The sequence below is a fragment of the Fundulus heteroclitus genome, chromosome 8 (assembly GCF_011125445.2).
Source record: "Fundulus heteroclitus isolate FHET01 chromosome 8, MU-UCD_Fhet_4.1, whole genome shotgun sequence".
Classification (NCBI taxonomy): domain Eukaryota; kingdom Metazoa; phylum Chordata; class Actinopteri; order Cyprinodontiformes; family Fundulidae; genus Fundulus; species Fundulus heteroclitus.
In genome coordinates, this window is record NC_046368.1 from 16,891,548 (window position 1) to 16,914,272 (window position 22,725).

The 22,725-nt window shown below is 38.4% G+C and overlaps 1 protein-coding gene across 1 annotated transcript in view; it reads right to left on the bottom strand.

The window, feature by feature from the left end:
• LOC105934496 (astrotactin-2) overlaps positions 1–22,725 on the bottom strand; it is a 160,208-nt gene that overhangs the window by 16,907 nt on the left and 120,576 nt on the right. Inside the window, exon 10 of the mRNA XM_036140219.1 lies at positions 14,009–14,150. Coding sequence (XP_035996112.1) covers positions 14,009–14,150 — 142 coding nt within the window. The remainder of the gene's footprint in view (positions 1–14,008; positions 14,151–22,725) is intronic.

The window sequence follows — 22,725 nt, forward strand, 5'->3', positions numbered from 1 at the left end:
TCCATTAAAAGTTGTCTACGTATAAAAAAAGAAAGGTTTCTGGAAACTGAGTTTTGGGATAAAAAAAAAGTCATAGCAGTGATACTATTGAATCACGACATGATAAAGTTACAGTGATTGTCCTTTTTGGTCACAAGGATTGGAATGTGCAGTCATAAGGTAACAAATATGTGCCAAAAAAAATCTTTTAGGACTGATTTTCATTTGTCCTTTTTTGCAAACCTGAACCTGTTGAAACCAATTCAAACCTATCTGTTCTTGATCATCTTCCATCAAGCGAAGACATTAACAGGTTCAAGAGGAAAACCCTCCCTTGCAACACTATCAAAGTGATAGCTTTCCTGCCATAAGTGCCTGGGGGTGCCCAGGAATATCCTAATCATCCTAATCAAATGACCGCGGACTCGTTTCAAAGGTGTACAAAACCTATATAAAGCCTACAATTTTAAAACAACACATACCATTCTAAAGTGAAAATCAGCACCACAAAGCTTCCCAATGGGTTCTTATCTTTGTTTTATCATCAAAAAAGAGGTTTTTAGAAAAAAATACATAGAAACTGGCACCGCTATCATGAATTTTTTTTAGAATTAATTTGCTCATGAAATGGTGGAGGTATGGCCCACAAACCACAGCTCAAGGCTGACCTGTGTCTGACTTTAGATTACAGGCAACAGCTGCAGCATTTTCGTTTCAGAAACTAAAGATGGGTAAATCCAGGCAGGTGCTGTTGGCACACCAATAAAGAGGAAACAATATAACTGTGGCGACTGTGGCTTGATAGGGCGACTGTGGCTTGATAGGGCGACTGTGGCTTGATAGGTTGAGTAGTCGTCTGGCAACCAGAAGGTTGTGGGTCGATTCCAGCTTCCCCTTGCCATATGTCGATGTGCCCTTGGGCAAGGCACTTAACCCCAAGTTGCCTACCGAGCTGCGTCTCGGTGTATAAATGTGTGCGCGTTAGTGAGAGCGACTGGGTGAATGTGGCTATAGTGTACAGCGCTTTGGGTGGTCAGCATGACTGGAAAAGCGCTATATAAGTTCAGTCCATTTACCATTTACCATAACAGAAAAAAACATTGAATCAGTCAAAGAATTCAGGCTGGCAAACACACAAAAGGCGAAAGCAAAGGAATTTCACACACATTGCCTTGTCTTACTGACTGGTATCTGGTGGCTTAAATGGCTGAAAGCTATTAGAAGCAGGAGATGCGGAAGCATGCAGATGTGAGGCTTCTATAGCTGGGACACATCTTGGGGGACTCATGTTTTTCAAGTGACAGAGAGCATTAGATTGACAATTAAAATGAAAAAAAGACTACAAAATAAACTGCATGATAAAGTTAAGATACATAAGAAAACTATATTTTTGCTTTTACATATGAGGAATATAAAATTTTGTTTTCATTTAAACAAAAGTGTGCAAAAGCACACAACATATTCCACTATGCCATCAATTATTAGAGCCCCAGTGTGTACGATTTCTACACTGGCGCATTATGTGCATAATAACTATTACCGAAGCCACAGAGAATCATAAATATGACAATGTCAATATGTCCTCCATATATTTGGTACCAAGCTACTGCTAACAGCTACGGTCATCGTATAGGTGACAAGTTTGGCCCCTTTCGGCTTCTGAAATCAGAAATAGCGACGCAACATGGCGCTTCCCAATGGGTGCCCCGCCACCTATGTATTTATAAACAACTAATTCTAAGCTATGAAAACATTTTCATTTTTAATGAGATGTTATTAGACTTTGGCAGAATATGTGTTCCTAAAAGCAATTCTTGATTTTAGCCAATTAAAAGCCATTTTTTCCACACTGTCCTTTTAAAAAAAATGACATAACTGTGAAAAGCTAACCACACCTTTGCCACACAGGATTTAAGTGGGAAATTTTGTGAACTAAGGATGTATTTAATTACCTGATTAACAGTCGAGAAAGCCACTTCCACAAAAACATGACATTTGGGAGTTTACTGATTTGGGTCATCCTTCAACCAAGTAGGAAAGATTTGTTTCTTTGCATCAATGTGAAGACAGTTAGAAGGTTTTCTGCAAGCTTTATGTACTGCATCAAGCAATATGTAGGTGACATGACAGCTACCAACACGATCTCCTGCCTCACATGGCCTTTAATGAAAAATAGTGACTCAAGTTTGAGAATTTGACTCGAATCATAGTTGAGATGCAAAAATACAAGACTTCTTGACTGTAATAATTCTTTCATCAGCCTGTTTTTTGATGGCACACCCACCATTTGTGTTGCAATCACCTTATTATCTGTATAATCTGATTTGACTTTGGAAAGTGCCTTGAGATGACATGTATTATAAAATGCCGTTATATAAATGAAATAGAATTGAATTATTATTTCTTCCAGCTGTGATCTGTCTTAAGCTCGTTTTAGCCATTGCCCATGGTTCCCTGCCAGTTTATTGAAAGGTCTTTCATGTGGTTGTCATGACTGGTAATACCGACTTTAGGGGCTGTTCCAGTTAAATTTTCCGACTGACATTGAGAATTCCAACTACCAAGGACAAATGAAACGCACTAGTAGACTTCTCCCTATTTCTTTGTTGTCAGCCATTGTAGCAGCGATTGGTTTATGCACCAGGGTTCCCCTTTTACGTCACAAAAGAGCACAACAAAATCTAGAAAAATATTGAGTTTTATTAAAGTTTATGACCATATATATCAACAACCGTTTATTTAATCAATATATTTATATCAAAACAATTTTGTCAATGTTATCTTTTCATTAATTTTTTTAAACCATTCATTTCAGTCACTTTAATGACTTGAGACTTGAATTGGAAAAAATTACTTGTGAACATCTCTATTTGTACTGTACACAACTATTACAAAAAGGGTAGCTTCTGTAGAAGAAAGACACTATGTGTCAGATCAAAATATGAAAGCAATGTTCCATTTAACTCAGTAATAAATTAAAAAAAATATTTGGAAATAATGCACATTATCATATTTAGAAAAACAAACATTGTTCAAAAGCACAAACAGACATAGCAACTGTTAGGAATAGGGGAGGAGGAGTCATGATTTGAGTTTCCTTACAGGACTCTGGGAAAAGGCTATGTACAAAACTGTGAACAAAATCCCTCCACAAACTTATGAGACACTGATCAAGTCATAAAAAAAACAATTAAAACAAATTATTGCTACAAAAAAAACACAGTACATCAAACTTCTGAGCCATGGGGTTTACTTTTTTGAGCTTAGAGTGTGTTTTTGTGTACTTTTAAATCTCAGCGATTAGAAACTCAGCTTGTGTTCATTTGGAATTTATTTATATGAATCAAGATTTGTATAAATACAAAACTTGTTTATCTCAAAGATTTGTTTAAAATAGTATTCAAACGTGCCTCTCGGAATTGTGCTTGGTTTTACCAAAAGAAAGATTGCATTTCCTCTGCAGCATGAGCACAACTGGCTTGACTGACAGAATTTGCCCTTGATGGCACGATAAGGTTGTCACATGGATTTTGATCTCTTTTTTTCAGTTGGTTTTACTCATGTCAATAGACATGAAGCAGGACTATTAATCTAATAGCACAGCAAATACATTTATGAAAAAAGCATAAAAATCCTTGCATTAAAAATGTGCTTTATTCATGTGCTGCTAAAACACGTGACTGGTTTAAATGACCAGGTGATACCATGGCAGAATTTTATTTTATTATTCCTATTTTGTCTTTTGAAATGAGGCTGGAAGCTCACAGAACACTTTATATTGTGGGAAAACATTAAGGTCAAAGCTGCCTGCAGTATTGAGCCAATGTAAAGGGAGTAAGAGTGGATGTCTTATCAGACTTTGGATTAAAAAGAGAAGAGCTGGCTGCAAACAGATGTCTCCTTAGACGTAATTTCCACGCAAGTTTTCTTATCAAGGAAAAACAATACTGTGGAGAATGCCTAAACACAGATAGCAATGCTACAAAATTGGATATAAGGTCCTTGTCAGAGGTTTATTTCTCAAGTGAAAGCCTCACTTCTGGAGATTAACAGTATGGCCTTCTCCCATAATCTTTCAAATGTGGCCAAATTTACAATCGAAGGCTAAACTTTGCGTCTAACAAAAATAAAAAGATGAGTTCATTGTCATTTTTTGGCGAAGATATTGATCATTGTTGCATTACGAATTTTGGACAGGAAAAAAAGAAAACTAAGTAGGTTGTTTTTGTGGTTCTACTGCACAAGCTGGCATCAAACACTTAAAAATATTAGATTAAGAAGAATAAGATTTATTGGTTTATTCAGTCGGAGCTTTGCTAATCTGGCACATTATTAGCAGTTCTAACATGTATCTATTCATTATGTTTCATCTTGAGGTACAGTTCTAGTGATCATCAGTATGAACAGAACAGTTAATTTAGGTATTTTAAGGATTTTATTGCGCTGTTCTTTTTTAAGGGTGGAATGATAACATAAACAACTTCAACTTCTGAATTTATTGTGGATTTCAAGTAATCCATGTAGAGTCAAAAGTATACTCATGAACTAAAATATTTACATATATAAGCTCATCTCATCCTAATTTAATACATTTGGATAACATTTGTCCTTTACGAAGCTACAGGAAAAAGGGGGACTTTTTGTACATATAAACAAGTTGGTCAAGTTTTGATATGCGTTTGGGATCATTGTCCTGGTAGACAGAGTTGTTCAAGTTTTAACCATCTGACCATTTAACCAACTAGTAATCATCTGACCCTATCTGTGCTTAGAGATTTTATAGGGCTGTAGCTCTCACAGAGATACATTTTTTAACCTCCTTTTTTTGAATACATAATGCATTGAATACTTTCACGATGGAAGGACGATTTTACCCAGTATAATAAAAAGTGTTTCTGAACAGGATTACCAATAAGCAATTTTTCATTACTTGGTGGGGCGTTAGCACTGTCTGTAGATCAAAACAAGATGTGTATCAAGCCGCGCCTCTCTCTACCTCTGCTCCAGCTGCAACCCAGCACCCATTTCCCCTCCCCTTCTCACCCGTTGCCTCCTATGTGCATATTTGCCAAGGATAAACACACAGCAAAACAGCATCACCTTTCATAGTAACAAGTCTACTAATAAGGGAAGTAACTCATAACTTTATAATGCTGTTAGCAAGAGAATGTGTAGATAACCTGGGCATGCTCTCCGCCATTCTGTACTTGCACAACACTGCTCTGGCGGTGGCATTTTATGGGCAGGGAGGGGCTAAGTCCTGAGTGGCAGCTGACACAATATAGACACAATATAGAGATATGGTGTGTGACGTCATAGTCACATAGTCCATCTAAAAAGATACCTTTAGTTCTTCACAAAACTACTTTTTTTAGTTCTATCTGTCTGTCTGTCTGTCTAAAATAATACAATTTTACTTATTGCTCCTTTAAAGGACATATGCAAGGTAAGATTTCAGAACCCCAGGGATCAACTGAAATCTGTTCCTGTTCTAGGCTGGAAAAAACAAGAGTATATGCCAACTGATGTGCTCGGTATAAAGCTAACAACTATTAACAATATAAGCTAATAATATACTGATCTGCAGTTAATGTATGTAACAGTAATTGAAACTATTTACTAAAAGAGGATGCATGGTATTATGTGTCAGACAAGTTTCACGAGTGCAAATAAGCAGTGTATAGCAGTGGCTATCACTATAGGCCCGTTTACACTACACTTTTTTAACCGAGCCGAGACCAGTCCGAGCTCGGTAACCGAGATAACTCTAAATGGTCAGCAGACTGAACTGAACTGCGATAGACATAACCGGACCGCGCTAACTGCAGACCAGTTCCTGAGCAGGCCTCGGCCTGTTTTTTTTTTCTGGCCCGGTTATCTGATAAAGAGCGCATGAGCAGACCGCGTCATCCCCTTACAGTCAGCTGACTGTCCGCGTTTTTTCCGCCGTGTCTGGCTGCACGTCCCGATTCACACTCCATTCAGACAAATTTCAGACATTCATAATAATACTAGCTTCCTTACCGTGCCACACGGTTTCCAGTGATGAACCTCAGCGTCTGTCGTTGTTTTCTGCGTCTGTAAATCCTTATTAGACGTCTGTCTTATCCACGTCCCAAAAGCCGACTCTGTCTAACCATAACATCCTGAATGTTACGGGCACCGCCGTTTTGTTTTGCTGCTTCCGCCTTCAATCCCAGAGAGCAGCAGTACCGCAGATCGTCACTAGGAGGCGAAGAGCAACAAAGATACCGGGATAGTGTGGTGTGTAAACGGTCGTCTTGGCTTGGTTAACTGATCCAAGCTCAGACTGGTCTCTGCTCGGCTCGGTTAAAAAAGTGTAGTGTAAACGGGCCTTATGGTTTACACTAACCTGGCCTGCCAGATTAATGATGTGTAGCACTCTAGTTAAGCACATTTTCAACCTGGGACTGCTCCATTTGAATCCATTTAGGAAAAGGAGGGAATTTCAGTAGAACTCTCTGTATCGATTGAGCCTCACCTAGTGCCCGCCCACCAAAGATTGGTTTTAGCCAATCACTATACCAAATTATAACGTAAGCAGCAGATGTCATGTGAAACCAAAAGAAGGTAAGCTAGTCAAGGTGCTTCTTGCTGTTCTACTATCAAAGAAGAAATCTTGGATTCTTACAAAACAGATGTGATAGCAGCAGCTAAGCATGCGTCCTGCCATGTTTATGTTGGTTTGGCTGTGGGCTCAGCCGCTCTTGCTTTCGTCACATCAGTATGTCCCGCCTTGCTGCAACATGATTGGCCCAAACTGTTTTTATTCGAACACAAATGGTTTAAGCCAGAGTGGTACAAGATGGACTTCTGTGTGTTTGTGAACGCATAAATACCGCGAGAGAATTCCTCTTGCAGGCAGGGTTTACACATGACAGCCATATTAGATTTTATGGTCAGGGTTGGTTTCTGTTTATTTTTCAAAATAGGAATTTTGAAATTCTGAGTTAAGCTGGGATGAAAAACGTAATGACATGTCACTATATGTTTTATGTTTCAGTACTGTTATATTACTCTTCTAAAAATGTGTATCAGTATGATGGTATTTGGAAACTATAGTATTTTCTAAGGTGGGCCCTGTAATTAAATTTAAGTAAAACGAGAAAGGACGAGAGAAAACCATCTAGGCTACTGCATATACTAAGGGAATAAACCTAAGTAAATCAAAAAGGTGTAAGGTAAAGAAAACTTTATAGAACTCGTCTCACCTTTGCACTTTGCATACACTAGAACACAAAAATTGTAATTTCCGTTAACATGTTTGATAGGGGTACAGAATGAGAAGTTCACATGATTATGGTTTCCTAAGGCTTTCAGTTGAAACTGATTATTTTGTAAAGACATTGAAGCTGTTTCAAAACAAACCAAGGCCACTATACAACGAGACACTGAAACAAAACCTGAGAAGACAAGAAATGTTGAGCTGCAAAATGTGTTTCATTTGTCCAGTGACAGCCACAACAACATCTGTGTCTTGTCTTCTTCTCTCAGTTGTTGTTAATTCAACCTAATTTCAGGACATACTATGGACAAATAGTGCTCAAAGTATTATGTCCAATAATGCAAACACAACCATTGTGGGCTCACTGTGCTTTACTAACTAACTCTGTCTCAGCTCAAAATGCACAGGTTAGAACTGCTCCCTATGACTGCCTGATATCACAATGCTGCTGACTGCCTCAGCCATATACTACATTAACCCACACCCCATTTTTTTTTAATTCTAGAAACACAGGTAACCCTAATGCATATATGCATATGTCACAGTGGTGGACATTTGGAGACCTGCCTTAGGTGGTGGCTGGTCCCAACTGTTTGATGATCTGCTGTGGTGCAGACTAGAAAAAAAAGCTTGTGTGACCAATGGGGTCGCTGAATTTGGACCCAGTCTATTTACGATTTACCCACAGCTTTCTGTTGAACCGTTGCTTCATTCAATGTTGTTGGTCTGTCTTTTAGTAAACCGGGGGACTGACCATGACACAGTGTCTAGTTAAAGCTGTAGCTCAAATCCAAGCATCAGGGAGCAGGAGAACTGCTTCCCTTTTCGCGCACCCAGATGTAACGTCAGTGTACTTGGTCAATGGGGTTTGAAAAGGGTAAAAACAGCAGGGCGGCGCGGCGGAGAAAGCTAGAATTAAAGAGGAAAGCTCTGAAAACAGATGCTGCTAAATGTGCAAAAGTTGGCAGCTTTTTGAAGCTTGCGGTTTGAGACATCAAATGAGGACGATGAAATTTGTAAGGAAAGATGTTGAACTTTGCTGGCAAACCACCGTACAAGTTAATTACCAAGTCATTGACTTTAGTTGTGGTGCATAATGTAATGTTATATAGTTTAAATAATAATGTGATGCAACGCCACATTATTGAAAATGTTTTGTCTTGTAGTCCATCAGAGTCAGAACCAGGATACAGCACCATGTACCAGCTAGGAGCCCACAAGTCCTGAGTGGGCAGGTTGGATTACTCATTAAGTTAATATTAGAATTATTATGATGCGGAGTACGGTGCTGCTCTGTATGAATAGGACTATAATATATATATATATATATATATATATATATATATATATATATATATATATATATATATATATATATATATATATATAATAGGACATTATCTAAGTGGGCTGAGGTATGAAACTCCAGGGCTGAAAATGAGTCCCATTCCGGCCCTGACCAGAACTCTCTCAAGGTGCTTGGAACCACTATGTACAACCATCTTGCCACACAGATTTCATCACAACAAGAGAGGATGCTTTTGATACGGTGGAAGGGCTCTAGATCCTCAGGACTCTGGAGGGCCACCCCTGCTGGATGAAGACACACAATTGGTTGAACAGAGGTTCCTGTGCAGAACCTGCTCAGAGGGAAATAACCCCCTAAAGCTGACCAAGACTCCCTCAGAAGGGTCTTGGTCGGAATCCAGCTCAGACTCTGTTGTTGCATGGGAGAGCAAGTCTGCCTCAATGTTCTCCGAGCCAGACGTGTACTGTATAGTGAAGCTATATACCTACAACCTACAACCTCTCTGAGCATTGGTAAAGGTGCAGTAGTAAGGCTGTGAGGGCGTGCTGCTCTGTCAGCACCTCAAAGTTCTGCCCATATAAATGTTAGTGCCATTGTTTGCATGCCCAGATGCAAGCGAGGGCCACCCTCTCGGTATTAGATGCATTGCATGTTAGAAATATGGTGCTTTGCAGGTTAAAGTGGGAAATCACAGTTTGAGAGATAAGCTGTAATTTAAACTGATGGACTGCAGTGGAGCATGCAGAGGTCCAGGACCAGGGAGCATTCTGCTTGAGGAGGGGAAATAGTGGTATGTTGGCACAAGAGTAATTGGAAAAAAGCAGTAAATCCCAGAAATGATGGCAGCTGCACTGGGCAGGAAGATTTCTGATGATACAGGATCGCACCAATATTCAAATGGAGTGGTTCAGGCCATTAGTGGTCAGGTGGAACCCTACGAAGTCAGTGACTGGCGCGGTAAAAACCATTTAGGGTGAGCTGGTGGTAAGTAAAGAGTTGCCTTTGAATGTCAATGTTGAAGTTTGTAGTTCAGCTTGTCCTATATCTTAACCTGCTGCTACTATTCCACTGCAATATGCTTCCCTCTGTAATGTTTTCTTTGCTTATGTTCTGTTCATGTACAGCACTTTGAATTGTCATGTTTCTGAAATGTGCTATAAAAGTAAACTTACTTAAGGGACAGGGACTTCTTTGTGTCGGTATGTAAGTTCAAATCAGAGACCACCTACATTGCATGTCGGGTTCCCCAATTGCCTATCCTGGGTCCCCTCACATTCATTATCTACATGCTGTCTCTAGCTCAGATCATAAAAACAACAACATGAGTTACCATAACTATGCAGACAACCCACAGCTCTACATCATAATTTCACCAAGGTAACTGTGAACCCATTCAAGCGCTGAGCAAATGCTTAGAAGAAATCAATGCATGGATGTGCCTAACTTTTCTACAGTTAAATATAAACAAAACTGAATAGTTTTTGGACCAACAGAGGAATGATCAAGAGGTAGTTGTTATATATTACACGAAGCTACAGCTGCTTTTAAAAGCAGTTATCAGGAAAATAACAGATGATTCAAAGACATTTGTGGACGTCAGCAATGTGACATACGGACAAAAGGACAGATAAAGGAAAAGGTCTGCTATCTCGGGGCAGCATTTTACACTTGGAAAAAATTGGACTCCAGCTATTCCACAGTCTATCAGATAATAACCGAGTGACCAGTTTCTACTGACGACAGTGGAAGGAGTGCACAGACTTCCATAACCTGTGACCAGCATTCTGGGCTTGCTCTTCCTTATCCCTTTTTCCCATGTTGATACCTTTCTAGAGTCTCAGCAGACCCAGTAGCCGTTTATCTGGCTTGTTTAGATTAAAAGTGTTAAAGTATAGTTTCTGTTTCGAGATTAATTTCCTTCAAAAGAAGTTATTCAGTGTGTGATCACTTCCCCGGGGTAAAAGAACCAGACAGGGTGCAGAGGCGTCTTACCACCGATGGAGTGGTAGCTTTTACTTAGTACACATTTTCAGTTGCTTCAGCTAGTAAATACTGGTCAGTCCCAAAATCTGGGTGTAGTGATGGACTCAGACCTGAATCTTCAAAGACATCTAAAGACAATAACAAAGAAGGGCTTCTATCAACTGAAGAACATTTCCAGGAATAAAGAGGAATGAATTATTGTTAGCCTTACTGTCTCAGCAGTAAGGCTAACAATAATACAATAACAACATATATTGATTGATAGACATGTGGCTCAATAGAAAAAAAGGGGGCAACAGAAAGTTTATTCAAGCCTATCATGTAGGTTAATGCCACAGTCATTGCATCATTCCAACCAATCACAAACACAGACCCAGAAAAGCTCTGTCACCAAGCTTCAAAGAGTTCATAGAGCATGCTTTCTTTTTAAACTTACAGCTTTGGTAAAAAGTTGGTTGAATAAAGGGTTTTGTTGGTATTTATTTATTTAAAACTAGGTCACTAAGCACCAGCATAAAATGGCCAGGGCTGCACTTAAAATATATGTTTTGAATATTTTCATAATTATCAATATCGATCAATCTGATTTCTATGTTATCGAAATGCTTTTTTAATATCATCCAGCCGTACTCAGCAGGATTTCAAAAAAGCAATCCATGTGTTTATGTTTAGTCGAATTGACTACTGCAACAGTGTCTTCAGAGGTCTCCCAAAAAAGTCGATCAGACAACCGCAGTTGACCCAGAATGCTGCTCCCAACATCCTCACTAAGACTAAGAAAGTAGAGCACATCACCCCAGTTCTAAAGTCCTTTCATTGATTCCCTATAAGTAAGATAATAGGCTTTAAAATACTTCTGCTAGTCTATAAATCACTGAATAGTTTTTGCACAAAAATACATCACAGACTTGTCAGTGGATAAACCCTCTAGACACTCAGGTATTCTGGCGCAAGTCTATTCTGCATCCTCAGAACTAGAACCAGACAGCATTTAGTTCTTATGCTCCTCTCTTTTGGAACACACTCCCAGAAGACTATAAATGTGCTGACACCCTGAATTCCTTTAAATCAAGCATAGTGTTGAAGTTTGTAGTCCAATTTATATCTTGGCCTGCTGCTACTATTTCACTGCAATGTGATTTTCTCTGTAATGTTTTCTTTTGTTATCTTCTGTTCATGTACAACACATAGAATTGTCTTGTTACTGAATTGTGCTATGCAAATAAACTTGCCTTGCCTCGCCTCGAGGGGAAAAGGTGGTTTCCACAGATATTGAGGAATATAATGGGGCTGGCTCAGGGGCTGCTAGCTGAGATGTTAACAGAGCAATCGACTCAAAAAGGGATGATCACAAACAACGTCAAATAGCTAAATTTAGAACAGCACAGTGCACATGCACCACAGTCCTTTTAGGTTTGGACAAACATTGAGTGGTAAAGCTTGTATAATTTACTTGTATGAGTCTAATAGTGAACAGGTCTGTCCTGAATATCACCTCAGCAGACATATTACAGCAACAACAAAACACTGCAGCGTTGGTATCTGGCAGAGTGACTTGAATATGGTGATTGTAACCATATGAAGGGAGTTTTTTTTTTTTGTGTTCATTTTCCAAAACCCCAAAAGAATGCTAAGAAATATCAACGTTGTGTACGAGCTTGTAAGTAAAAGGGTTTTACTGTGGAAAATATGACCAAATACTCTCTGCATTACGTTGGTGGTAAGGGGAAATCTTATATTCGAAACGCCAACATCAGCACAGGTTATTTCAATATTTCCTCTTGATGTATGCTGTTTCTTGATTTAAGAATATTAAAATGAATGTCATCGTCATCTTCCAAAATTATTGGTATTGCACATGTTGCCATTCCAGTCCTCGAGTTCTACTGACCTGCAACTTTTGTATATGTGTATCTGCTTCTAGACACCTGAGTCAACGAATCAGGTCATTAGCAGACCTCAGGAGAACTTGACCGCATTCTGAGGAGTTAATTCAGCCATTTGGTTCAGGTGTGTTGGACCAGGGACACATCTAAAAGTTGCAGAACACCAGACCTGGAGGAGTGGAGTTGAAGCCCCTCGGCTTAGATATTATCTGATTACAGCCATTTTCAACTTACTGTAGCTGATGGACTATCATCTTTAATTACTTTGTAAGTCATCATGTCAAAAACAAGCTTGGCCTAAATGTGTCCATCACTTTCCAGTTTCCTTCTGAATTTCTCTCTTCTATTCTTTCCTTTCATTTCTCTTTTAACAAGTGAACTTCCTTCAGTTTTATATTGCTTATGTCCTAGATCCAGTGTTTTTCTAAACCTTCCTTCTAAAAAAAAAGTGATGATATAATAATTAAAAAAAACTTTTTCATTGGCAGACTGTTTTTCCACCTTATGGTCCCTAAAAAATTGTTTAGTTTTATTTAGGTATATATCAAACAAACAAAAAAAACCTAAATCAGAGCATTCACAACTGTGTTGATGCAGCTTTTTTTCTTCACCACTCTGTTCACCACTCTTTAAGTGTTTTTTGTTTTGTTTTGTATGTCAAACTCTTCAAGGTTTACTCTGGAGCAGTTCCAGATGTAAATAAATTATGTGTGCCACTGTAAAAACCTACTATAGCCTGCTATGAAGGCTTTACATGCTGTGATTAGTTTGTTTTTTGAATGTAAGAAACACCACCTTTTAACAAGGACCCTTCTGTATTCATTTTAACCTCTGACTAAAGAGAGCACAAAAAAACGGAAGCATCGACCACGTTCAGACTAAGTATGCTTTCCTGCTTAACTCAACCCAGCTGTTGGTCAGGAGTAGGTAAGGAAACTCACTCTTTTGAAACAACATAGCATTTGCAGAGGGAAAACTAGGGAAGGAGGTGGTATTAGTGGTACTTCCTTCTAGTTGTTGAAGTAAATTTGCAATATTTGCAAACTTACTCACAAAATAATCCAGCCAGATTTTATAAATTTCCAATCTTGTTGTGAGTCATCAGGCTGCTTGTGATACCTATAATAGGCAAGGAGAAGAGTATGCTTTAATATGTTTCCAGTACAGAAGAACTATGTACTGTGCAATAGGCACTTAAAAACGTACGTATAAAGATCAAAACACCACTGAAAAAGATGTCAGAAAACAAATTATTTACTGTAATTACCTATTTTTTTTTACAATTCTAGAGAGGGCAGGAAACTGTTTTTGTTTTGGCTTTTAAATGAAATAATCATTCTTATATATACTGATAAAAAATTAACACTTAAACAACACAATGTAACTCCTAGTGGTCCCCTTATTTTTTGAGCAGTATGTATGTATGTATATATATATATATATAAAGTTATATAAAGTTGCTTCTTCCATCTTTTCTTCCTTCCCTAAAAATAATTTCTCTTGTACCGGTTTCTGTGAATTGACTCAAAGGGGAGATAATGAACATCATTACAGTGCCATGTGTCTGTGTTATTTGACAAAGCCAAAGGGCATCTGCACACTTACTTGTAGAGGCTGTCAGGTTCTAGGCACTTGAAGACAACCGAATACACCACAGACTGGGGATGGTCTCCGGTCCTTTTCCCAGCAACAACACAGGATGAGCTCAAACCAGAGAATAGGTCATCCATCAAGCTCAGAACTTCACCTGATAGAGAAATAGGATGAGAAAGAACATTTCAAATGAAGAGTGAAAACAGTTTTCAAAAGCTCATTTATTTGGCTCATATTGTTTAACCACTTCTACAAATAATTGAGCTTGGCAGGATCACAATACCTTTCTGCATTTGCAAGAAAATAAAAAGCAAACAGAGAAGTTATTTTATGTTTAGTCTAGTAGCTCTTTCCCTCATGCTAATAGTGCCATTTCACTGTGGTTTTGTATATTTCACCTAGGCTTGGTCCTGCGGGAGTCATATAAGCAGCAACCCCAAGGCTAAATTAAACATGACATGAGACCCCTACACATAACATTATAGAATCTGAAGGCAAGATTTATTTTCTTTATTGACACAGTGCTGTTACAATGACATCTCACCAAACACACTGGTGTCTCACAAAACAGTGCTACCTGAGTTTTGAAATATTTTTCTTGTCAGCTTTCAGGGAAAGCAAGTGACGAACAGTTGTTCATTCAGACACAGATGCTCACAACACCACTTTCCAGTGCTCACAGGGGTGGTGGAAAAAACAGAGCCCTGTCAAAATAGTTTAAAAGTGCTCAAATTGTTGGATTTTCTGCTATTTCTACATGAGGTAAAGGGCAGCTTAGGTTTAGCTTATTATGGGCCAACTTATAAACACAGGGAGTAAGTCTGGCTGGTGGGACACTAGGGGATGGTAAGAAAAGGTTGGAAAAGGAAGGAAAAAGAGCTTCACGAATGAATGATTTGACCTTTTCACAGAAAGAGCTTTGTGTATAGGAGGTTGCCCCCAAACACATTCCAGCACTGTGGTGGGGTTGCTCTTTCAAAGAACCCATATTTTTTTTAAATGTATTCAGAGGGTGGATAGAGGGTTATTTAGATTGATATTACATTTTGCACTATTCTAAAATGAGATATCTATCTATCTATCTATCTATCTATCTATCTATCTATCTATCTATCTATAAATAAATTGTAATTTTGCTCAATTTTGCGACACTATGCACATTGTATGTCCGCCTCAATGAAGATTTACTGTATGTCGAATGTTTGGAGTGGCTGACAGGGCAAATTATAAATAAATCTCTAATTTTGTTTAATCTTTGTGAATTAAACTTAATTACATACTTATTTTCAAACCCAATGATAAAAGTTGCAATGTTAAGAAATAATTCTAAAATAATTTATTCCTTTTTAACTGGGATACTGGTGATGATAACAGTACTCTACATTTGTTCCTGAGGCAAAGGCTGTCACTAATCAACTTCATTTCTAATTTGCTCCATTAGAAGCTGATTAAAAATTATGAGGAGTAAGGCAGTGGTGCTTTATGGCTTTTTTCTCTTGGTGGTTGGGCACTTATGTGAACAATTCGGTTTACAGACCAAATTTTCAAGGACATTTTCCAAACCATAACACACAGTTTGGTTTTGATAGAAATAAGTTTACTCCTTTTTTGTTAGAGCAATTACACATCTTTTTTGTTAGTTCTTGGTGTAAATTTTAGCTGTATTGTAACATTTCTAAAGTTATGTTACAATCAACTATGCAAAATACATTATGATAGTTTATATATTGTGTTACATTGTTTTATTTCTTTGACTCAGTAGTTTATGTAATTGCCAGGTATGCGAACCAAGAAAGAACCAGACAAACAATAGGTGAGTGAACGAAGGAGGACAGAGGACTGTGGTGTTGTATGATTTCGGATGCAGACTTACGGGATGATGTCAATGGATGTTTTGATAATCAGAATAAATCAAGAATAAGAGGTATCACTACTATTACCCCAGGAGTAACCTTTAGTACAGTTCACATGTCTAAGATTTTTAGATAAAATATTTGCTTACTGGGATTTGCATAATGATTTTGACTGTGTTAGGTAAACAACAACAATAAATTAAACCAGTAATTTTTTTTCTGGGTATAAAAGAACAAACATACTGTAAAAAACAGACACAAAACTTAAAACTCTAATTTCTTCATCAACATGCTTACAAGGCTCACCAATGTTGAGTGAGGCATGGTAACTGAATTAAAAATGAGTGGGAACAAGCAAGTATTGTCTAAGGAAAGCCTTTAAAATATCTTCAGGAAGTTTATGTTCTTTTGTTTGGAAATGGTTTGAACACCATACCATAAAGAAATAAGACATCACTTTGGACAGAGTAGCTTTAGAAACTTATATTTAAAAGGTCTATCACAACATCTAGCAAATCTGCAGTCATTCAATGCAAGATTTATTTATTTTTGCTAATTAACTAAAAAAGAACTGCCTTTCAGCCATTGTAGATAAGATAAACGCAAGTGCTTTTATTTCTGATCGCATGCAATGAGAAATGAGAAGGCTTAGCTTGAAAACTGCGATGATAATGTGCTCACACATGCAAAACAACTCCACTGCTAAACTGTAAGTATTTTTACAAGCCACTGGCGCACATACTGGCCAACATCTATGGCTACATTTGTGGTTGTTTGCTCACTTCCACTGAGGACTTTAAAATCTGACTGCACCCAAACTGGTTGCTTATAAGCAAGTGTGTATTGGAATTTGCTAATGATAATCAAAGTCATATTCATTACCTCTAGAATAATATTTTCAACCCACCCAGAAGTACAGTATTTAAAGGGGTTCCCGAAGGGCAGGCCTGTGGTCCGTCAACATTTCTGTAGATACACAAGCTAAAACAGCTAACAGCTGGCAAAAATTAAGCCTCCTGAAATTCTATTATGGCAAAAGCTATTTTGTGTGCTGCAGCTTACATTGTGATAAAAACATCATGACAAATACCAGCTGAAACTAAAGCAAGCAGTATAAAGAACAACTAAAAGCAAATCACAGGAATGTGATGAGTTGGACTGACGGACAGTGTACAGGGGAAACCACTGAATCAAACAAACTCAGGCCTTGCAAGTAAAGTGTAGTCACAAACAGAGTCAAGTCATGTTTATTTTAAAGACCAATGTCATATAGGATTTCTCAAATGGCTGTGCCAGCCCAGAGAAATCAACAGTTCCTGACCTAGACTGGCCTAAATTTGCTACAAAAACAAGGAATACCCTTTTTCAGAACTTTAGAGCATAACTAAACATAAGAAAGCAGAGGTGGGGCGGGCATGAAAGGGCCAATACTTCCTCCCGGCGCTGCATGGAGTATATTAGGTGGGGAAGGGGGAGTAGAACCCCCCCCCCCCCCACCATTCACCCACCCACCCAAAAAAAAAACAACAACGAAAAAAACATGAAATCGCGACATGTTACATCAGCCTGTGTTTTGCTAACATATTAGGATGTATGGATAGGTAATATCTGCTTCACATGATTGGAACATCAGTACTGTACATTTTAAATGAAGTGGACACTGTTTAAACCTCATATGTTTAGTCTTGTGTGCCTCTGAGTGTTGAAGTGAGAGTGAAAACCATAGTAAACTTAGAAAAGTGGTGTCTTCAGCAGGAAAATTGTGTTAGATTATCAGTCTAGTAAGGGATGTAAAGAGGAATAAAGACTTAGAATTTCCTGTACGTAAAGTAGTTTACAAGTGAAGGACTTTCAGTCCAACTGCCAGCATGCCCAGATCCGACCAACCAAGCAGGCAGCAAGATACAAGGAGTCTCCAAAAACCTAAGCTAGGCCAGGCTAAAGTTTGCCAGAGAGAATGAAGACAAATACCAGGACTTCTGAAGACCAAAACTGTGATTGGACCCTGCAAAACGATATTGACCAAAAACATACCAGTGAGACACCAAAGGACTGTATGAGAATTAAGAAATGAGGAGTGCTGAGCCAAATCACATCCCAGATCATGGTCCCATTCAGATGCTGATAGATGCATCTTTTAGGATGCTTTACATTAGTGATCGTAAACCCGAGTCCTTGAAGGCCAATGTCCTGCAACTTTTATGTGTTTCTGCTTCAACACACCTGAGTCAAATAATCAGGCCGTTAGCAGGACTCTGGAGAACTTGATTGCATTCTAAGGAGGTAATTCAGTCATTTGATTAAGGTATGTTGGATCAGGGCCACATCTAAATGTTCCAGGACACCGTCCCTCGAAGACTGTAGTTGACTATCCCTGCTTTACATGTAAAAGTATATGTTGTTCTATAGCTCCATGTTCCATTGGTGCCGTTGTCTGCGAAGAGACACATTTTTCTTATCAACAAAATATAATTTCAGATCTAAGCACTGTGTCTTTGCCACAGTTACTAACTTCCTATGTGTCAGAGAATGTGTGTTTTTGTAAGTGTACGTGTAAACCCTATAGGTCAGTGGGTTCACATATGGAGATTTTTTTTCTCAAAGGAGAACTTTGAGGGAAAGTAACAAAAGAGAGAAAAAACCGAGTTAGACGGGAACTTTTTAATCATTTAAGCCATTAGCTCATTATATACAAATCTAGTTCCAGGTGATTGGTCAGTGTTTGCTACGATGTAGTTAGTTTATACAACTCAATGTATATGTATCATACTGTACCTTAACTAATTTCCTATTGCAATAACATAGGTTTGCAGTCATAGCAGCCCCTTTTGTTTTACTAGGCCTCCTTTCCTCAGTCAGCCTTCTGTTAGTAAAGATAACAGCATGGTTCACTGTTTTTAAACAAACAAAACATAAGCTTTTTATTAACAAACAAATCACAAGTTTTATATTTCCTGTGGGCCGCCAAACCTGCGAGGGCCCCCTCTGTTAAGCTGTCAGCACTCAGCCCTCCACACCCTGCACTGAGTCTGCACAACACCACCTTCCTCCCTTCCTCTCTTGCACAAATACACAGTAAACATTGTGCAGATATATGCACTTACTAACATGTCAGACTGAGCCTCCGGAGAATATGAATGAGCATGGAAATAAAGCTAAAAAAGACATGAACTAAAGAGTATGAGAACAATAACACACTGGAAGGTACTATCTCAGTTGAGGCCCTGTTTACATGACAATGATCCATTGAAAATGGAATTATTTTCAGTTTCTGTTAATACATCTCCATAGCACCATTTTATTTGTGATGTCCATACACATGACACTAGCAGCAACGTTAAAAATGTTGGAATTCTTCTGCCACGCCACTGGTAGGCAGTACGTTCTTTGTAACTCAACAACTTCTGCTTGACAACAAACACTATGCGCCTAAAAATGCGTCACCCTTAAGTTGTACTGCACATGTGCCAGGGCTTCCCCATACAAATAGATTAACTTTTTCCCACGTACACAACAGATCCTGGAATGTTTTCAAGACATTACACCCTGGGACATGTGCCTGCTTTAATGCAGCTTTGTGAAATTAAGTGTACTTAATATTGCTCTCGTGTGCCATAATTCAAACATAAATCATGCATTGGGGCCTTCTAAGAATAGGCAAAGACAATTTGTATTGGGGTGCATTGAAATTAAGTATAGCAGTACAATGATTTCAACATGCATGTCTTGGTTAAACAAATCATAATTTATTAGAGATTTAGTGGTTACAAAATATGTACTTAATATTGAATATACAGAAAACTTAAAAAGAAAACAAAGAGCACATGATTCAAACTACCCGTATAACCTATGTGATGATAACATTTGGCATTTTTGACCATGGCACCATTCTTTTTTAAGACAATTAAGCATTAGTGTTGTTATGCAATAATTTGGCCGCTTGGAATATGGCTCCCAGCATGCAAACCCCAACGTTCCTGTGATCCCACCTCTGAGGTGTTAAAACCACAGCACAGATGAGACACGGCTCCTTCTGGCAGTGTACGCTGTGTCGAAGAGAACCCCATCAACTCCCCAAGTTGGAACACATGTGGGCCCGTGATCAAGCAACTTGGCTGGACATCAAGTGCGGTATCACCCTCTTTGTTGTGCATGCGTTTCCATACACATTTACCCAAATAATTTCACTTTCCTGAGCATTTACTTTCCTGGGGCTTTGGTCCCTCAAGCGACCCAGTACTTTGCTCTGCTTTCCTGGGGCTAGCTGAGGGGGCAGGGTCGCGTGCAGTAAGAGAAACTGTTTGCCAGAAGGGTGGAATAAGGAGACGAGGAGTTTACAAACCTATATTTTATTTTATACCCTTAATTTATCATGAAAAGTAGTTTTAAGATGTTTTTAGGTGAGAAACTTCAGGATTCATCAGGATTATGAGCCAATTTTAATTCCGCTCAGAATTGTCGGGAGCGGCGGAGACCTGCTGACAGGCTGGCCTCGTCGAGGAGACTGCAGTGTTTTAACCCCGCTGCTGCAGCGTTATTACTTGGCCAGACCGTCTGTGATTTCACGCAGACTGGATCTGTTCGTCGCGGCTGAAAAGTCACTTTAAAGCGTTTACTCAGTAAGTGGGGAATATCTGCACATAACAGATGTCAAATGTGAAAATCTTGGCTGGATGTTTTTGTCAATTTGAGTTCAATATAAACTGTTTCGCCACTCTGTGTGTGTCTGTGCGCACGGAGCATGCTCACTTTCCCTGCCAGAGAATGCAAAGGAGACCTGCTCAGCACGTATAGCCATAACCTACATAACAATAATTTCGCTGTGATCAAGAGTCTACAATACTGTACTTAAAAATCACCGCCATCAAACTCACCATGGCAGAAGAAAAATCGCCATGCCACACCTATCAGTTGAGCGATGTTCTCCTGTTTCGCCGGAGTCCAGATGAGTGCCTTTGTCTGTTTGACCACTGTCTTCTTGCTGCTACAAGCTGGACTGGAATGGTACCGCAGTTTTTCCTCACAATGTCTCCAACATCCCATACATCATTGGGGCTGTTTTACATATATGGCCCCTAGCTAATGGAAACAAGAGAACCCAAAAGCCCCTGGTTCCTTGCTAGTTTCCTCTTGCTGCGCATTCACACTTCTAGTGTTTATCTAGCCAATGAGCTTCGGTTTAGCTGTTGATTGTAGTGCTGTATACTTTGAAAATGGATGAGAGTTTTAAAAAGCAAACATTTGCACTTTTCCACTACGCCGTCTAATTAAAGTTGTGTGGAGAACATATTAATTTGTGCATTACCTAGCAGCTTTTCAGCAATTTGACAATACAAACCCTGAATTATCTTTACAGGTTTTGCATGTAAAAGTGTTTAACATACTGTTTACTCAAAAAATATTTTAGATTGTGGAAATTCATTCTTGCAGGAAGAATATTTGATAAAATGCTGAATTTGGTTCTAAACTATATTGCTCCTATGAAAAGCTATGTCTGCCTTTCATGGTCTTTTGCAGGTTTTACACTGACTTCTCATAAATGACCTCACATAACCCCTTGTAAAATAATAAATCAGGCCCTTCAAGCCATATTTCATAAAATACATTTTGAAAAGAAAATAGAAAAAGGAAAACCAAATCAGAAAAACATAACTACTCGGGATTTGATGGGAAATATTTCTGTTCAGTCAGGCTTTAGGTATCAGTCTTAAAGATAAAAATGTAATTTTGAGTTTTATTAATAACACAACACTATTTGTTATTATTATCATTTGTATCCCCATCTGCAATTTCTAGTGAGCTGATATTTCTTCAGTATATACTGTGTTCAACAGATAGGAAAACAAATCGAAACGGTTCATTATTGTAGTGGCCCCTGTGGGAATAAAATCTCAACCCATGGCAGCTGCTATGTTCCCTCTAAATCAAAAATTTTCCCAGCAAACTAGAAACCATGTGTTATTTTATTGGAACCAGTGCCCATTACATAATGAATGTTTTCTACAAACATTACTTTGCTAAAATGAATGCTCACTTTATAAAAACAACAACAATCTATTAGCTACGGTTTTTACAAGTGTGCTCAAAAAACAAACTTTTTAGGAATTATTGAATGAATACTGTGAAGGAGAACATGTAGTTGGAGAGGTCTCTTACCCTATTGCATACTAGAGAGGTTTAAACCATCATGCAACTGCCTTACAGCTTTCTAAATATTTTCTTTGTTAATTGCTTTAACTTTGTGGAGGGAAGGCCAGTCACTTAGTGACCTGAATGAATTGAAATATAAATGTATACAAAGATAAACATTTTTGTGTGTGAATATGTATATATTCAGGGTTGAAAGTAGTTTTAAAATTTTGCCGGTAATACCTTCATTGGCTCATATTGTTCAGATTTTCTCACTTGATGTATTTAAAAAAAAAAAGCAAAGTACAAGCACACACAAATAAAAACATTTCAATATTTCTTTGCTGTTTGAAGAACTTTAATTGCTTCATTGTGGTTATGGTAGTTAAAATGCTCATGAATATTTTGGGTGGAGTGAAAAAGCTGGACAACTCTTTAATTATTATCAAGTGGTGCTAACTTTCTCTCAGCCAACTGGCTGGCATCATTGACACCATTAGACGCCATGAGACATACACTCTTAAAGGGACAGTGTGTAAGATTTACTCCTATCTAGTTGTGCACTAAATTAATTAAAAACAATCAAGAAGCATGCCCTGGTGTATTACTACAAAAGCAATGGAGTGTCATGAATATGACAATGTATGGTCAAAATATGCATAAAAGAAGTGTACGGTCGTCTGACTTCTGTGAAGAATAAAGCAACTGATAACTGTTGCAACGGAGCTTGTCTGATGTTATCTAACA